We start from the raw sequence: 19733 nt of genomic DNA, 5'->3' as shown, positions 1-19733 counted from the left end.
TTGTGGGTAACAGAACCAACAGGACTTGCTAGTCACCTGGATATAGGAATGAAGAAAAGAGAGGAATCAAGAATGACTTAAGATTTTTAGCTTAAATAACTGGTAGGTTTCTGATATAGCAAAGACTGTGCTGAGGGAACTTTAAGGAGGGAAAGTTATAGCCTAGGGAACAAGCAAAACTTTTTTAACAGAGACCTAAAAATACAAGGGTGGGCAAAAAGTAGGTTTACAGCCCTTGCTGGTGTGCCTAAGTGGTTAGAGCATCCACCCATGCATCACAGAGTGGTGGGTTCGATTGATTCCCAGTCAGGGGCACATACCTGGGTTGCAGGTTTGATCCCTGGCCCCGGTCAGGGCATGTGTGGGAGGCAACCAATCAATGTGTGTCTCTCACATCGATGTTTTCCTCTCTCTCTCTCTCCCCCCACCTCCCTCTTTCCCTTTCACTCTCTCTAAAAATCAATGGAAAAATATCCTTGGGTGAAGATTAACAAATAAAAGAGAAAAACAAAAAAAGTAGGTTTACAGTTGTGAGTATGCGAACATTTATTCTTATGTTATTTATTTATTATTGCAATATTTTTAATATTGTTAATATTGTTATTAACCTACTTTTGCCCACCCCTGTGTAGTGGTTTATATAAAATAGAAGTGTATTTTCTTTCACACAACAAGCAAGAGGTGAGTAGTCCAAGTCTGGCAGGCAGATACGCCTTAACATCTGGCTTCTGTCTCTAGGTCCAGGGTAGCTGCTCTAATTGTCACCATTTCCAAGCAGTGAGAAAGACAAAGAGAAAACAGAGAGCAAACAATTTCATTTCGAAAAAATGTGGCTTGGAAGTCACTTACACCACCCAAGGGGAAAAGAGGGTCAGAGAACAGGCTCCGGGGGACTGTGACATCTAAAGGTCAGTTTGAAAAGAAGAAATTAAAGCGGCCTGAGGAGGAGTGCTAAGGCGGAGCAAGGAGGAGTGGAAAACTGTGAAATTTGCAGAGAGGTTGAAAAATACAGAGGTTTGAGGAGAAAGAAGAAACTATGAAGTAACATATGCTCAAACGTGAGGGCTGCCCCCCACCTGCCCCAACACAAATCAGCTCTCAGAAGAGAGTAAGTCCCCTTATATTTGAGTCCTTATTATATCTGCTACCTTATAGGACGCTCTTGTTTTATATTTACTAACAAAGAGCTGTGAAGACAAGACATGTTAGCCTGAAATGTTGATGCCTGCCCAGGTTGGGATTATTATGGAGGTCATCCAAAAGCATCAGCAAAAAAAAAGGAAAGCAATGAAAATGTATTTAGTATTTATTCCTGAGTTTATAACCAGTTTCAAGAAACTGCACTGGCCTTAACCAGTTTGGCTCAGTGGATAGAGCGTCGGCCTGTGGACTCAAGGGCCCCAGGTTCGATTCCGGTCAAGGGCATGTACGTTAGTTGCAGGCACATACCCAGTAGGGGGTGTGCAAGAGGCAGCTGATCGATGTTTCTCTCCCATCGATGTTTCTAACTCTCTATCCCTCTCCCTTTCTCTCTGTAAAAAATCAATAAAATATATTTAAAAAAAAAAAAGAAAGAAATTGCACTGAATCATAGAAACAGGTTTTCCTGGCTCTGCCCTGGACAAGACGGTATGAAGTAGGGACGCCAGCATGGGCAGGAAGGTGACTAGAAGGAACAGGAACGAGGAATCAGCTTTCTGTTTCTGTCTCTGAGGCTGAGACAACTTAAATATACGAGATAAGGAAGACCACGTGATAACTGCTTCAAACACTAGCAAGCTGGGCTCTAAAGCAACTTTTTCATGAGGGCAGTCCTATTATTTTGGGCTGGGGAGTCAGGATGGCACCATAGGTAGGAAGTCATGTGACAGTCTCCCACAAGGAATTCTTGGGAGGAGACAAGGCTTATTAAGATTAAAAACAGCCGAAGCCGGTTTGGCTCAGTGGATGGAGCGTCGGTCTGTGGACTGAAGGGTCCCGGGTTCGATTCCGGTCAAGGGCGTGTACCTGGGTTGCGGGCACATCCCCGGTAGGAGATGTGCAGGAGGCAGCTGATCAATGTTTCTCTCTCATCGATGTTTCTAACTCTGTCTCTCTCCCTTCCTCTCTGTAAAAAATCAATAAAATATATTTTAAAAAAAAAGATTAAAAACAATAGATCTTTATGAAGAAAACCCAGTCCTACTACTTTCTCACTACATCTAAAATCACCCACTGAGCCATCTAACTCCAGCAAAGGGTTAGGCTAGGAGTGCTGGGCAAGCCAGTGTCTTGCACACAGTCTTTTTTGTTGTTATTGTTAATCCTCACCCGAGGATATATTTTTTCTATTGATTTCTATTTTATTGGTTTTTTAAGATAAAGTTATTTTTATTGATTTCAGAGAGGAAGGGAGAGGGAGAGAGATAGAAACATCAATGATGAGAGAGAATCATTGATCGGCTGCCCTTCTGCACACCCCCCACTGGGGATTGAGCCCGCAACCCAGGCATGTGCCCTTGACCGGAATCAAACCAGGACCCTACAGTCCGCAGGCTGATGCTCTATCCATGGAGCCAAACCGGCTAGGGCTATTGATTTTTAGACAGAGTGGAAGGGTGGGGGAGAGACAGAGAGAGGGAGAGAAACATCAATAGGAGAGAGACACATCAACTGGCTGCCTCTGGGGATCAGCCTGCAACTGAGGTACGTGCCGCTCACCGGAATCAAACCCAGGATCCTTCCCTCAGTCCAAGGACCAATGCTCTACCCACTGAGCCAAACTGGCTAGGGTTTGCACACAGTCTTTTGACCTTCCCTCGGACTGAAATACTTCTTTACCAAATGAGAGTCCTCATAGCCTGTGGTAGACTAGACACCTTGTGTGGAAACCTTTCCCTGTGTCAGATTCAATGTATGTCCTTTGCTCTTCTGCTTAGGTGTGCGCATCATATGCCACCTGACCAACCCCACTACTGTGTCTGTCTCCTGTCTGGGGAAGTGATGAGGTCCTTCTACTGCAGCACAAGAGGGATACATGCAGGCCAACTGTGTTGTGTTGGCTGCAGGGATGGGGGAACCAATGCTCACTCCTAGAGCTGATCTTGCTCTGCCTCTTCTTGTGTTGTTCCCTTCCATGCTTGGCTGTGTTGTGCTTCCCTTGGCAACTATACTACCAAGATGCAGTGGGCAGAAGTGTTCAGATATCTGCTTTTGGTGACAGGCCATAGATGTCACTTGCTTGACAATGAACCAGGTCCTACTGTTGGCTGTGGCACTAGCTATGTGAATCCGTTTCTGTTTTGTCATCAACAAAACTGTAGTATTCATTGAGGTCTCTTCCAGCTATATAATATTCCATTTTCTATGAGAATAAAAGAATATTATGCCTAAAGCCAAAAGTCAATACGAACTTTTATAGATTCAGAAGCCAGATGGAATGCTAACCGTGGCCATGTTCCTCAAAATTTACATATTGGATCATTCATTGAAGAAAACAGATTTTCTTCTAGATCAGTTTCTCAACCTTGGCCAGATAATTCTTTGCTGTCAGCAGCTGTCTTACATATTGTGGGAAATGTAACTGCATCCTTGTCCTCTCCCCACGAGATGCGAGCGCAGTGGGATAGTAAGAAGCTAGGAAAACCCCTGGGCAAGCGGAATGGGGAAACTGAGACAAGAAAATTAAACAAGGCCCGTCTGGGCAGTTTACAGCCAGCTTATGAATTGCAAGACCTTATCTTCCCTGAACAAGGACACTCGAGAGCAAATGGTTTATACCCTCCCCCCAACATAGTTTAAATCAACCTGGCCTGGGAAAACAGAGAAAAAGACCCAATTAATGCCATTTATACCAGCTAAACCCAAGGACAGATGAAGTTGGGGACTAATAACAAAAAAACCAATTAAAGCCAGACAGACCTAACATAAAAGTAAAAGAGACTAAAGAATAATCCAAAACTCCCCTATACACTCATGTTGATGCATCAGCATATTAAAAATGCACCTGGAAAGCTGCTGAAACCCTCCCCTAAGATTCTTGCCTGCAGAAGGAAAAAAAAAGGATAAAAAACCCTCACGCCCTAACTGGTTTGGCTCAGTGGATAGAGCGTCGGCCTGCGGACTGAAGGGTCCCAGGTTCGATTCCGGTCAAGGGCATGTATCTTGGTTGCAGGCACATCCCTTGTAGGGGGTGTGCAGGAGGCAGCTGATTGATGTTTCTCTCTCATCGATGTTTCTGACTCTCTGTCCCTCTCCCTTCCTCTCTGTAAGAAATCAATAAAATATTTTAAAAAAACAACAACAACAAAAAAAAAACCCTCAAGACAAAGACGCAACGCGGGCTCACTCTAGAGTAGCGGTTGCTAACCAGTGGTCTGTCCGTGAGGTCCGAAAGGTTGGCGCCCACTGCTCTAGAGCACGCCCATGCCCCTTCCCAGGCATGAACTTTGTATTTCTTTCTAAATTCTAGGGGTCCCCACAAGACTTGCAGCCAAGGGAGCTGTAGGCAGCTCGACCCAGGCTCACCCCCTGATCCTGTCTCCAAGGCCCCCTTTTTCTCTGACTTCCCAGTGAGCTAAAGCAGTCCTTTTTAGGCTCATTTCTATCACTGCAACCGGTGAGCTAACAGTATCCCTGCCTTCGCTCACTTCTTTCCCATATCATTTCTAGAGCCAAGGCAGGAGCACCCCCTAGGCTCTCTCTCCCCTGTCGTTTCTTCTACCTTTAACTTCTTTCTTTGTTTCATTGTCCCCAGCATTAATAGACATATCCTCAGACTCATTTGGACTGGCGTTGCGAAATCTTTCCTACACGACCCACACACTACAGGCCAACCTGAGGCAGACCAGTAACAGGAGTAGCATGTCACTCTTAGTTGTGACAACTAAAAATGTTTTCAGACACTGCCAAACATCTCCTGAAAGGCCGTGTCCTCGGCTGAGATCTAGGTATATTCTTCTAATCAGGATTAAATAGTATGCATAAGCTTAACTCACCAATACCTCTATTTTATAAGAAGGAAAATTAAGATACTTCATAAAAAATTAAATCCGTTTTATGATGCATTAACACAGTCAACAATCTCAAATGCAATTGGTGTCTGAGCCATTTCATATATATATATATATTTTTTTTTTTTTTAATCCTCACTCAAGGATATTTTTCCAATGCTTTTTAGAGAGAGTGGAAGAGAGAGGGAAAGACAGAGAAAAATATAGATGTGAAAGAAACACATCAATTGGTTGCCTCCTGCAAACACCCTGACCAGGGCCCAGAGCTGGGGAGAAGCCTGCAACCGAGGTACATGCTCTTGATGAGACTTGACTGGAATAGAACCCGAGGCCCTTTAGTCCACAGGCTGACGCTCTATCCACTGAGCCAAACCGGCTAGGTCTTTCCCATCTTTAATCAATAAATATTATTCCCCTTAGGAGGAGAAAAAATTACCCATATCAAAAGTACTGAAAATAAACATCTCTATACTAATAAAAGGGTAATATGCTAATTAGACTGGGTCGACCGGACATCTTCCAGTCATCCTGCCTTCCTTCCAGACAAAGCCACAGTGGCAGGGGCCGAGGCAGAGGCAGTTAAGGGCGATCAGGCCAGCAGGGGAGGGCAGTTAGGGGTGATTAGGCAGGTAGGCAGAGGGGTTAGGGGCAATCAGGCAGGCGAGCGGTTGGGAGCCAGCGGTCCCAGATTGCGAGAGGGAAACCAGCAACCAGACATCTCCCGAGGGGTCCCGGATTGGAGAGGGTGCAGGCCAGGCTGAAGGACACCTCCCCTCCCCCATGCACGAATTTTGTGCACTGGGCCTCTGGTCATCAATAAACACCATTAAGCCCTAACCGGTTTGGCTCAGTAGATAAAGCGTCAGCCTGCGGACTGAAGGGTCCCAGGTTCGATTCCGGTCAAGGGCATGTACCTTGGTTGTGAGCACATCCCCAGTGGGGGGTGTGCAGGAGGCAGCTGATCGATGTTTCTCTCTCATCGATGTTTCTAACTCTCTGTCCCTCTCCATTCCTCTCTGTAAAAAATCAATAAAATATATTTTTAAAAAATGAAAAAAAAATAAACACCATTAAATGATGACTAATTCTACATCTCACTAACCTCTGTTTCATTAACTAGAACTCCAGAGTAAAAATAGTTATAGCTTTTGACATGGCATCATATTTCTCTAAAATATTAACTAAGACAGATTTCCAATTTGGTAAACCTAATAAATAATTTAATGCCATTTGGTTTTCAACAGAATTGTATCTTTATCATCAAGCTAAAGACATAACAAAAAAATAACGATGCCCTAGCTGGTTTGGCTCAATGGATAGAGTGTCGGCCTACAGACTGAAGTGTCCTGGGTTCGATTCCATTCAAGGGCTTGATCCCCAGTGTGCGGTGGGCAGGAGGCAGCCAATCAATGATTCTCTCTCATCATTGGTGTTTCTCTCTCTCTCTTCCTCTCCCTTCCTCTCTGAAATCAATAAAAATATATTTTTTAAAAATAATAATAATAATAGCCCTAACCGGTTTGGCTCAGTGGATGGAGCGTCGGTCTGTGGACTGAAGGGTCCCGGGTTCAATTCCGGTCAAGGGCATGTACCTTGGTTGCGGGCACATCCCCAGTAGGGGATGTTTGATGTTTCTCTCTCATCAATGTTTCTAACTCTCTATCCCTCTCCCTTCCTCTCTGTGAAAGATCAATAAAATATATTAAAAATAATAATAATAACATTTTCGCCGAAACCGGTTTGGCTCAGTGGATAGAGCGTCGGCCTGCGGACTGAAGGGTTCCGGGTTCGATTCCAGTCAAGGGCATGTACCTTGGTTGCGGGCACGTACCTTGGTTGCGGGCACATCCCCAGTGGGGGGGGGGGGTGTGCAGGAGGCAGCTGATCGATGTTTCTCTCTCATCGATGTTTCTGGCTCTCTATCTCTCTCCTTTCCTCTCTGTAAAAACTCAATAAAATTAAAAAAAAAATTGTTGAAAAAATAATAACATTTTCACTAAAAGGTTGTCTAAGTCTATTGTTCATCATGTAATCAGACACCCTTAAATTCTAGCAGACTGTCTAAGGAATTCATGGATCAATCTCCTAAGCACATCAAAGAAAGTGCTAATACACTGGATATTTAAAAAACAATGGCAGTAGAACATTTTATTTAAACTTTTGATAATAAAACAATACAGAAGTGGAAACCCTTGTGAAATTTTTTTTCTCATTTTAGTGAAAAGATCACTAATACTTTATACTTGCGTGACACTGTAAGGTTTAGACAAAATAAGCAAGAAAGCTCCATAATACACTTGAAATATAAAACACTGTACTAAAACTTTTATAGGCACAAAGTTCCTTCAAGTTCCAAGCAAGTCTATTTATCGCTCATTATTTATTAGGACAACTTCAAGTAGGCCAGCTTTAAACAATGCACTACAAATGGCTCTTACTTATTACATAGGTCTTAGGATAAACATGTTTATACTTTGACTGAACAGTCACATGGATACTATAAACATGGCGACTGTAGATCACTACTCGGTGAAATTTCTTGCCTTCCTTCATGATTTCTTCAGTCTTTTTTTCAGTGGACAAAAGGTTTTCTAAGAAGTTTGAATCTTCTAAGTACAGCTCATCTCCTGAAAAATATTTTAATTCACAGTGTTATTTTATAAACATTCCAATATATTAGTGACATATAACTCAGTTTTTTAATCTATTTCATGTGCTTAGAACTAAGATAGTTGTTAAATAACCCTAATTTTATCAGCGTATCTCAATTCCTTAGTCAATATTAATATTGGCCTTGTCCATACATATTTTTGTGTCTCGATGTGAATGCTCTAATAATTTTAAGATTAGAGAAATTATCATTTATACATCAACATTGCTAAATTCTCCCACTATAGGATGAGTAACAAATATTATCACTATTGTGAGAACTGAGACAGGTAGCCATAAATAAGGCAGGTCACAAAGCTCCATGCTACACCGTCAGAAACCCTCCATTTTATACATACCCAACAACTGACCACCAACCAACTCCCCAATTCAAATAAGATGACAATTTACAAGTTCTCATAAATCAAAATTAAAATGTAAAAAAGTGAAATATGAAAGAACTTTGTCAATGTCTAGGAAATATCTATAATAAAAAAAAGCATAATATGCTAATTAGACCAGATGTCCTTCCAGACGACCTTCCGGATGAAGCCGGGCCTGTGAGGGGACCCCGGGTCCCGGGTGCCTACTGGCAGCCGGAGAGAAGCCCAGGTCCCGGATGCCAGAGGGAAGCCAGTGCTGGCAACCGGGGAAAGGAAGGCCCACTCTTGCACAAATTTCGAGCATAGGGCCTCTAGTAGTTACATAAAAGTGTATGTGTGTATATATATATAAAGTAACTTATTCTGAACTTCGGATTATAATAAATACTATGGCTATTTTATAGACTTTGATCTTATTTCATTAATACTTCTGTAGTGTACAAAACAGACTGTAAATCGTGTCCTCTCTGTTGGGCAATACAACCACATAGCCCAGTGAATTAAATATGAATACTAACAAAAGCATTGAAGCTTCACTGATTTTACCTGGTAAAAGTGACATCTGCCCATCAGCAGTTAATAATAAGATCGGCATCCATCTTTCCACCCCTTCTAATACATGATCCAAACAAAACTTGTGCAAGTCAGAGAGAGAGGCAAAGTTTTCGAGTCTTCTTATTTCATAGAACTGTGGGGGTGCCATCCAAATTTCTTTTGATATGAAACTTTCAGTTGCCTCTAACGGAGATGACCACTGTGGAAGACAAAGGTATGGTTTCCTAAGGTTCACTCCATAAGCAATACAAGATTTGAGATTGTTAGATCAGTACCTAATGTCTAGTTGGAGATATAAAGTTAATTCATTAATGTGCCTTGCTAGATTACTCTGAGACAACATGAAAAGGTTTGATGAAGAAAGCTGTGTTGATCCCCTTAAGATGTTAATTGTTGGAATACAGACCCTGAAAACTAGTAAATAAACCAGGATAGATCAACAAGGGTTGACAGTCATTCAGCATAAAGGGCAGGTGATACTGAGAAGGCAAAGCAGTCCGGTCATAGAAGACGGTGAAGTGTAAACCCATGGCAGCAGATTGAGAGTTTAGTACCCATTTGTTTCTCCCGTAAATAGGTGCTTTGGCTAGGCCTTGAGGATGTGGTAGTGACAAGACAAAGCTCTCTCAGGCCCTGTGGGGTCTCCAGAAACCAAAATGGAACATGATATGTACCACATGTCATAATAGGGGTAAAAGGTAAGGAGCAGTAGGAGCTTTAAGGAAGGTCAAGAGTGTAACTCAGTCTACAGTCCCAGGAATGTAATAATAGCAGGTCATCAACCAGCCAGTTTGCCCATTTAACTTACGTGGTCTCAGTGCTATGATTTACCCTCCTTCCCAAGCCTTCCTTCCATACACATTTGGATAAAAAGAGCTGCTGATTCAATGAATATGGAATAAACCCAAAAGGTCTTTAACTGGTTTACAAAATATCCACTTACACTGGGGAAAACTGATTCCCACACCCAAACCCAGGGAGTCGAAATTGATTTCTGCTTTGGATAACCATAGGCCAAAGGTTCACATGCTTGTACGTGCTTAAACATCCCCTAAGAAACTTGTTAAAACTTCAGTCTGGCCCTACCCGGTTTGTCTTGGTGGATAGAGCATCGGCCTGCGGACTAAAGGGTCCCAGGTTCGATTCCGGTCAAGGGCACATGCCCGGATTGCGGGCTCAATCCCCAGTGGGGGGCATGCAGGAGGCAGCCAATCAGTGATTCTCTCTCATCATTGATGTTTCTATCTCTCTCTCCCTCTTCCTTCCTCTCTGAAATCAATAAAGAATATATTTTAAAAAAAAAACTTCAGTCTGTAGGGCCCAGAAATCTTTGTTTAGCAAGCACCCCAGATTATTCTGAAGTTGGCTACATTTTGTAAACCAAGCTTGGACCTCAAAGGACCGCCCAATCTTTAAGTTATTTACAAAGCATTCTGCTTTGTCAGTTCTATGTGAGTTCAGTGACAATAATCAAGATGAAGGGTTAACCAATAAGCATCAACCCACTTAATTCAACCTGTTCAGTTAGTTCAAACCATAGAGTAAAAGAACTTACCATTTATTGGTTACTTGCTACTAGTAAAGCACTGCTCAAAACCTGTGTTTCCACTAGGTTTTGAAACCTCAGCACTATTGACACTTTATTATTTTTTAAAAATATATTTTATTGATTTTTTACAGAGAGGAAGGGAGAGGGATAGAGAGTTTGAAACATTGATGAGAGAGAAACATTGATCGGCTGCCTCCTGCACACCCCATACTGGGGATGTGCCCGCACCCAAGGTACATGCCCTTGCCCGGAATCAAACCTGGGACCCTTCAGTCCGCAGGCCAATGCTCTATCCACTGAGCTAAACCGGTTAGGGCACTATTGACACTTTAGACCAGATAATTCTTTGTTGTGGGAGGCTGTCCTGTGCACTAAAGGATGTTGAATAGCATACCTAGGCACTACCCAGTAGAAGCCAGCAGAAGTCCTTGAGTTGTGACAACCCAAAATGTTTCCAGACATTGACAAATGTACCTGGGTGTGGGGAGGGCAAATTCCCTATTGAGAACCACTAGACTAGACCAGGTTAAGAATTATTTATTGGAACCTCCTCTTCCAGCCACAAGTGCTATATTACCTTCCCCCAACATAATGTAAAAAATAGATTAGTGGACAAAATCTATAAAATCACGGTTTTGAACACTGAAGAATGCAGAATTGTAAGTGAGGAAAGAAAAACAAATTAGGTGAACTCAGTAAAGTTCCAAGAGTGCCCAAGGTTTCCTTCCTAAAGGTACTCCCCGGACTACAGCACAAGAAGGGAGAGGCTAATCAGAGTGTAGGATTCTCACTGACCTGAAGAGACAAAGACCAGAGTTTGGGAAGACAAATAGAGGGGAGAATCTGGAAGGCAGTGTACTTGAGAGGCGGGATCTACAATGCAGACCTCCAGAAATATGTACAGGGAGCTCTTGAGTCTTCACTAAGCAGTAATCTACATATGCATAAAGTGAAACCACATGACACTGGAAAACTATTCCTAAGAAAAGGACAAGTACCTGAGAGCTTTAAGACTAACAATTCCAGGGCTCACCTTGGGCCAGAAGTATTTCAAATTCCCTCCAACCCCTGTAGAGATCTCACTGAATATATGTGCATTCAGCAGACCCCAAAAGGGGACACATTACAAGTGCAGCTATTAGCCCTAGATCAGACTACCACAGACCTACCCTAAGACCACTTAAATTAACAAACTTCAAAAGAATCAAGTTAATTTGCAAGAGCTTAACTTCCTGCCAAAAAAACCTGAACAATCCTTAAAGGAATATGACAAAATCCAGTACTCAAAATCACTATATCCAACATCCAATCAAAAATTGCAAGACCCACCCATAACTAGAGGAAAAATCTGTCAACAGAAATAGACCCCAAATACTACAGAGATAATGAAATTAGCAGAAAAGGACCTTAAAACCATTGTACAAATATGAGATGGAAAGGGAAATATGAACATGAGAGGGAAATAGAAAATATTTTAAAGAAACTATATAGAACTTCTGGTGATGAAAAATATCTGAAATGAAAAACACACTGAATGGTATTTACAGAATAGGCACTACATAAGAAAACAGAGAGAGAACTTAAAAACAGCAATAGAATCTCTTCGAAATAAAGCAAGAAGAGGAAAAAAGGTTGAAAAACATGAACAAGTTCTGAGTGACCTATGAGACACTATCAAGTAGTCCAACATACATGTAACTAGAGTTCCAGAAAATAGCAGAAGGTAAAAAATATTTGAAGGAATATAAATAACAGAACAAGAAAACCATGTACATCATAATCAAATTGATGAACACCAATGATTAAGAGAAAATATTTAAAGTAGACACACACACACACACACAACTATATAAAGAGGAACAGAGATAAGAGTTAAAAACAGACTTCTCATCAGAAAATTATGCTAACCAGAAAATATAATGCAACATCTTTAAGCACTGACAGAAAACAAAACAAAAACTGTTAACCTAGAATTCTTCACATAGCCAAAATAGCTTTCAAAAAAAACAAAGGCAGCCGTAACCAGTTTGGCTCAGTGAATAGAGCCTTGGCCTGCGGACTGAAAGGTCCCAGGTTCGATTCTGGTCAAAGGCATGTACCTTGGTTGCGGGCACATCTCCAGTAGGAGGTGTGCAGGAGGCAGCTGATCGATGTTTCTCTCTCATCGATGTTTCTGACTATCTCTCTCCCTTCCTCTTTGTAAAAAATCAATAAAATATATTTTTAAAAATATGTAAATAAATAAAGTATGTTTCAGATAAAATTTAGAGGATTGTCAAAAGATCTGAAACACAAGACATATTAGAAGAAGTTCTTTAGGCAGAAGGACACCAAATGGATATCCAACTCTACACAAAGGATAATATTGACTATAAACTGTAATTGGAAAATTTAAAACTTCATTGCTTGTCTCCTAAAAAAAATTCTACACAAAGGAATAAAGGGTGCTAAGAATGGTATATATGCAGATAAAAATAGAATACTTTTCCTCATTTTTACGTTTAAAGCAAAAATAATCAGTGTATTATAGAGTTGGTTTTTAACTTTTATTGTTGAAAGTGTTACAGAGGTCCTCCTTTTTCCCTCATTCCTGTCTGCTCCTGTCCTCTCCACCACCCCAAACCCTCACTACCCCATTGTCTGAGTCATCCAGTTATACACATGTGCATACAAGTTCATTGGCTGATCTCTTCCCATATAGAGTTTATATTATTGCAAACCCTAGAGCAGTGGTCGGCAAACTGCGGCTTGCGGGCCACATTTGGCTCTTTGGCCCCTTGAGTGTGGCTCTTCCTAAGCCTTAGGAGTACCCTAATTAAGTTAATAACAATGTACCTACCTATATAGTTTAAGTTTAAAAAATTTGGCTCTCAAAAGAAATTTCATCCGTTGTACTGCTGATATTTATCTCTGTTGACTATGAGTTTGCTGACCACTGCCCTAGAGCAACCACAAAGAGATATAGTTAACTAGAGGCCTGGTGCACAAAAATTTGTGCACTCGGGGTTGGGGGTCCCTCAGCCCGGCCTGTGCCCTCTCACAGTCTGGGACCCCTCAGGGGATGACCACCTGCTGGCTTAGGCCTGCTCCCCGGGGAATTGGACCTAAGATGGCAAACAAACATCCCTCTGGCAGCCCAGCAGCCCTCGGGGGATGTCTACTTGCCAGCGGGGAGCAGGCCTAAGCTGCAGTCGGACATCCTTAGCACTGCTGAGGAGCAGGAGAGGCACCCACCACTACCGCTGTACTGGCAGCCATCAGCCTGGCTTGTAGCTGAGCAGAGCTCCTCCCTGTGGGAGCATCTGCCCCCTGGTGGTCAGTGTGTGTCATAGTGACCAGTCATTCCCAGTCTTTCTGCTGGTAGGGTCAGTTTGCATATTACCCTTTTACTATATAGGATAGAGGCCTGGTGCACGGGTGGGGGCCAGCTGGTTTGCCCTGCAGGGTGTCCTGGATCAGGGTGGGGGTCCCGCTTGGGTGCCTGGCCAGCCTGGATAAGGGGCTGATGGCTGTTTTCAGGCTGGCCAGCGACTGAAGCTCCCAGCGTCTCCTTTTTTTCTTTTTTTTTTTTTTTATTCTGAGATTTATTTACCTTCTATAATTGAAACATTGTTGCCATCACTGGCACTCCCAGCTCTGAGGCCACTGCCGCTGAAAGCAGGTATCTGGGGTTTGTTTAGCTTCTATAATTGAAACATTGTTGCTTTCGGGCTCAGGGCCGCGGCAGGCAGGGAACTTGGCTTCCTCCATCACTGGAGCAAGCAAGCCTCCTGCTTGCTTCAGCTGCGTGGCTGCCGGCCACCATCTTTGTTGGCAGTTAATTTGCATATTGCCCTGATTAGCCAATGGGAAGTGTAGCAGAGGTACAGTTAATTACCCTTTTTGTCTTTTATTGGACAGGATAAGTCAATAATGGAGATAAAACAGTCCTAAAAAATGCTCAAATAATCCCAAAGAAGCCAGGAAAAAAAACAGTGCAAGGACTAGATGGGACAGAAAAAAACTAACAGAAAGACAGTAGAATTGAATCTAACCTTGTTGTTAATGACATTAAAAAGAAATGATCTAAATACTCCAATTAAAAGAAACTAAAAGACAAAAATTGTCATGTTGGCCAATATGATTCAGTTGCATGTCATCCCATGCACCAAGAGATCACTGGTTTGATTCCCAGGTAGGGCACATGCCCAGGATGTGGGCTCAATCCCAGTCACAGGTTCGATTCCCAGTGAGGGTACTTATATAGGTTTTGGGTTGCATACTTAGTCCCAGTTGGGAGGAGAGCAGGAGGCAACCAATTGATGTTTCTCTCTCACATGGATGTTTCTCTAGCTGCCTTCCTCTCTCTAAAAAGCAATTAAAATGTCCTTGGGTGAGGATTAAAAAAAGAAAGAAAGAATACTTTAAATATAAAGATGCAGATAGGTTAAAAGTAAAGGATCAAAAAAGATATACTATGCAAAAATGCGATTGCTAATCAAAGGTAGAGTGGCTACATTAGTATTAGACACAGTAAATTTCAGATTTCAGAACAAGGAATATTACCAGGAATAAGGAATAATATTTCATAATAATCAAAGGGTCCATCCATCAAGCTTTAACGTCCTAAATGTCTATGTAGCACCTTACAAGGGCTTAAAATACATTAAGTAAAACCTTGTAGAACTGAAAAAAGACAACCATTCGTTGAAGATTTAAGCATTCCTCTCTCAGTACAGTATTTGATGGAACAAGTAAATACGGAAGACCTAAAAGACACTATCGAGAAATCTAACCTGTCAATCTTTACAAACACTCCTTCAAACAGCAGAATATTCTTTTTAGGTGCAAAGGATACAATCCACCAAAACAGGCCATGTATGTGGCTATAAAACAAGTCTCAATGCATTTTAAAAAGGAAACGGAATTAAACTGCTGTGGAGGCGAAATGCCTTAATGTATGTAAAGTGCTTCGGAGGAAGCCTGGAGCCTAACAGGCGGCTCCGCTGGGGAGGCCGCCTGGGGCGGAGCGGGGGCCTTGGGGCTGTGCCGCCGCGGGGAGGACTGGTTTGGCGGCGGGGCTGGGGCAGGACCGCCCGGGCCCCACGCCCGCTCAGGCACTTACTGGCTGTACGGCCCTGATCCCGAGGTTCTGGGTGGGTCTGGGCCTCCGGCCGGGGTCCCGCGAGGACGCCCTACCTGGCTGCCCACCACCTCTTCCAAGTCCGGGTAGACGGGCGGCGGGTCACGCAGGCAGCACAGAAAGAAGGCCGTGTCGAAGCGGCGGCCGCCGCGCCGCGAGAAGGGCGTGAGCCAGACGCTCCAGTCGTGCAGCGCCCAGATGTCGGGGGTGCAGTCGAGGTGCGCGCACAGTCGCAGGAAGTCGCGCGGGTCGCGGCGGACGCGGGCGCGCCAGGCGGCCAGGCCGGCGGGCGGCGGGAGGGCGCGGCCCGGCTCGGGCGCGGCGGCCGGCGGCGAGGCGCGGGGCCGCAGCAGCAGCACGCCCGCCTCCTCGAAGGTCTCGCGGATGGCGCAGATGCGGAAGGCCACGTCGTCCGGCAGCCCCGCGCGGTCCTCCGCGGCGGTGTCGGGCCCCGCGGCGGGCAGCACCGGGAAGGCGGTGCGCGAGGGCGGCGGGGAACCCAGGCCGAAGCGCGGCGGCCCGTGGTGCGGCGCGAAGAGGCGCAGCCATTCGTCCGAGCCGTCGGCCGCGTCCACCACGCCGCCCGGGAAGACGTGCGCCCCGGGCATGAAGCCTTGCTGCGAGGAGCGCTGCAGCAGCAGCAGCCGGAAGCCCTCGTTGGGCAGCGGCGGCAGCGCCGGGACGCCGGGGCCTGGGTGCGCCCAGCCCGCCGCCAGCACCAAGGTGGCCGCCCGCCGCCAGCTGCTTGAGCCGGAGCGCAGGACGCCGCTCATGGTTTCCGGCCTCCGGGTTCCCGCCGGCCGGCGTTCCGGGACCCCCTGGGACCGCCCGTGGGTGGTCTGAGGACGGACCGGAGGCCTGAGGACGGACGCCGGTGTCTCTTGGGTCGAACCGCAGCCGCCGGCTCTCTGTGAACCGGGCTGCTGAGCCTTCGCGGGCGCCTTCCTGCGGGAGAGGCGTGGTGCGGCCGCGAGCAAGCACCGCCTCCAGAGCCCGGTCCCCAACCAGGCCACTCTCTCGGGACAAGGGCTGTCACAGCCGCGTCGGAGGAGAGCTGCGCAGCCCTCACTCGGGACACGGGACCAAACGCAGGAATGTGTGCTACAAACCCAGGCCTGGTGCTGCTACCCAAAAGGGGACCTGGCCCTGAGCGGGTCGGCCTAGGGCCAGCCAGTAGTTTGTGGGAAAAATTCACAACACAAGCCCTGGTGAATTTCAGAGGACATTTTTAAAGCTGGACCCAGGCTGGTGTGCTCAGTGGTTAGAGCGTCAGCTCGACCGCCAAAGAGCCTGGGGTTGGATTTTTCAGGTCAAGGGCTCGTAATGTGGGGAGGCGGGTGGGAGGTGGGAGGTGAGAGGGGAGGAAACCAATGAATGGGTCTCTCTCCTATCAATGTTTCTTGTCCCCCTCCAGCCCTCTCACTCTCTCTGGAAATCAATGGAATAACTATCCTCAGGTGAGGAGTTGAAAAAAAAAAAAAATGCTGGGGACAAGAAAGCAGGAAGGGCTGAGGAAATGAGCCTACGACGCTGTACTGCATTGACTCACTAAAACGTCACAGAAAAGGGGCCTTGAAGAGAGGTTCAGGGAGTTTGTTCCAGATGAACTGCCACTGCCCATTGCTGCCCTGGTTACAAGCTTTGTGGGGTCCTTTAGAATTTAGGAGATGCATGCCTGTGAGGAAAGAGGGGAGCATGGAGCTGTTTTGAGGGGTTTTAAATGTTGGGCATTTAGGGAAGGCTCTCAATAGAATATTCGTCCGCTTTATGCTGATATGCCAAAGTGAGATTTATTCTTTAAACTTCATCTGTCCTTGGGTGTGGTTGGCAAATGGCACTATTTGGATTTCTGTCTGTCTCCCTAAGTAGGGTGATTTAAGTTATTTTCCCTCTGGTTGAGGAGGAGAAGTACAAACCACTTACTCTTAAGTGTCCCTGGTTTAGGGAAGATAGGATTTACTAGATGGCTGCAAACTGGACTGTGCTAGGCAAGAAATAATGAGGGCCTGAACTAGGAGAGTAGCTGTGGAGAGGGGGGTGAGGTGGGAGAAGGGAATGACTTAGAGCAGGGGTCCTCAAACTATGGACCGTGGGCCACATGTGGCCCGCCAAAAACATTTATTCCGCCCGCCGGGTGTTTTTGCCGCCACTGCCTCTTGCTTAGCAGCCGACTAGTTTTTTTTTAAACTATAGTCCGGCCCTCCAACAGTCTGAGGGACAGTGAACTGGCCCCCTGTTTAAAAAGTTTGAGGACCCCTGACTTAGAGAGTATGTAGACTTGATGTAGTATTTGATTGAATATGCAGAGCAAGGGAGAGAAAGGAGTTAAGGTTCTAGCTTGGGAGACTGAAGTAACAGTCCTTCAATCCTAGGAGTAATAACATTAATATTTACTAAGCACTTACTGTGTGTGAGGCACTAGGAACTTTGTATAATCCTCACAAAATCCTATAAAGTGGAAATAGCTATTGCCATTTCACAGATGAGAAATCATTCACAGAAGAGTTAAGAAAGGACACACTCTTCACTGTAAAATAACACCATGGTTTGTAGGTATACATGTTTGTTTCTATGTCAGGTGGTTTTCCCAAAGGTGGTCACTCTTGAGATATGGCCAAGTTCTGGAGTACATAGCAAAGTGATGCACTTTGGTTAGATCTTAACCAATGCAGAACAGTCTCCAGAACTGCACACTGCCATTGGGTCTTAGGCACTTCTATGATGATGCAGCACCACTTTATGTATGTATCCAGAGATCATCCTATATAATAAAAGGCTATTTTGCAAATCAACCGAATGGCAGAACGACCGGTCACTATGACATGCACTGACCACAAGGGTGCAGATGCTCAACACAGGAGCTGCCCCCTGGTGGTCAGTGCGCTCCCACAGGGGGAGCGCCGCTCAGCCAGAAGCTGGGCTCATGGCTGGCGAGTGCAGTGGTGGTGGTAGGAGTCTCTCCCACCTCCACTACCGATGAGCTGTAAGGAGTGCAGGGTCCCGGACTGCGAGAGCCCTGGACTGTGAGAGGGATGTCTAAGTGCCGACTTAGGCCCTAAGCCAACAGGCGGACATCCCCTGAGGGGTCCCAGACTGTGAGAGGGTGCAGGCTGGGTTGAGGGACACCCCCACAAGTGCATGAATTTCATGCACTGGGCCTCTAGTATCCTATAACCTCAGTTATCTAAACTGTAGCCAAGAGCCAGAACAGAATCAAAGAATAGACCCTGAGCAGTAAGAGATACAAATATATTAAAATCTAATGTGCTCTGCTCACAGGAAAACTAATTAATAGATATATTACTTATCTATTGCTGTTAATTCTTTAAAAAAACCTTGGTGGCTTAAAACAACATTTACTATAACATTTACTATCTCACAGTTTCTCTGCATCAGGAATTCAAGAGCATCTTAGCTGGGTGATTCTGACTCTATCGCCCATGAGATTATGGTCAGCAAGTCAGCTGTGATTTGGCTGGGCACTGGGAAAGAGGGTCCATTTCTACAATGCCTCGATCACATGGCTTTCAATTTGACACACTTTCTGTCCATATTTATAAATTTATTATGATAAAAACACCAGAAGAGAGTCTGAGATATAAAAACCAAAACAAAAATTACCTGTGATGCCTGTCATAAAGTATTAAGAATTAGAAAAAATGGTCTGGCCAGCATGGTTCAGTGGTTGAGCACTGACCTATGAACCAGGAGGTCACAGTTCGATTCCTGGTCAGGGCACATGCCTGGGTTGTGGGCTCCATCCCCAGTGTGGGGCGCGCAGGAAGCAACCAATCAATGATTCTCTCTCATCATTGATGTTTCTATCTCTCTCTCCCTCTCCCTCTCTGAAATCAATAAAAAATATATTTTTTAAAAAGAATTAGAAATAATGGAAAAGAAAAAACTCCAATTGTATAGAAAAATGGGCAAGAGATAATGAAAAGACAGTTTTTTCTCTCCCTCTCCCCTTTCTCTCTCTAAGATCAATAAAAACATATTTTTAAAAAATATATGATTCCATTTATGTGACATTTTGGCAAAGGCAAAACTATAGGGACAGAAATCAGGTAAGTGGTAGCCAGAACCAGGGGTGAGAGGAAAGGATTGACTACTAAAGGACATGGGAAACTTTTGGGGGTCAAGGAAAGATTCTCTATCTTGACTAGGGTGGTGGTTACATGATTGTATACATCTGTCAAAACTCAAAACTGCACACCTAAGAAGGGTGAGTGTTGCTGCATTTAAATTATACCTCAATAAGTTTGACTTTATAAATGTATGGATTCCAACATCTACATCAACCTGAATTTCCCTCTGTAGCCTTAACCTCTTTGTTACATACCTTCTCTCATTTGACAAGTTTATCTAGTTTTAATCTTCAAATATATTTTTAGAAAGTTAAATATATATATATATGGCACTCATCCCATTTTTTGGACTTCTAAAGTGGGATGGTAAATAACAGCAATGAGCCAACATTCATT

The 19733-nt window shown here is 44.5% G+C and overlaps 1 protein-coding gene across 1 annotated transcript; it reads right to left on the bottom strand.

Moving 5' to 3' along the window:
• Positions 1–7124: 7124 nt before the first annotated feature.
• Positions 7125–16711, bottom strand: NUDT19 (nudix hydrolase 19). Its single transcript, XM_081107825.1, has 3 exons — positions 15306–16711; positions 8570–8777; positions 7125–7618 (listed from the first exon to the last, which is right to left on the bottom strand). The coding sequence occupies exons 1-3, from the start codon at positions 16020–16022 to the stop codon at positions 7413–7415; spliced, it is 1131 nt and encodes a 376-aa protein (XP_080963951.1). The 5' UTR covers positions 16023–16711; the 3' UTR covers positions 7125–7412.
• Between the last annotated feature and the right edge of the window lie 3022 nt (positions 16712–19733).

The sequence above is a fragment of the Myotis nattereri genome (genome assembly GCF_964212035.1).
Source record: "Myotis nattereri genome assembly, chromosome: 15".
Lineage (NCBI taxonomy): Eukaryota > Metazoa > Chordata > Mammalia > Chiroptera > Vespertilionidae > Myotis > Myotis nattereri.
This window is presented reverse-complemented; position numbering and strand designations above follow the sequence as displayed.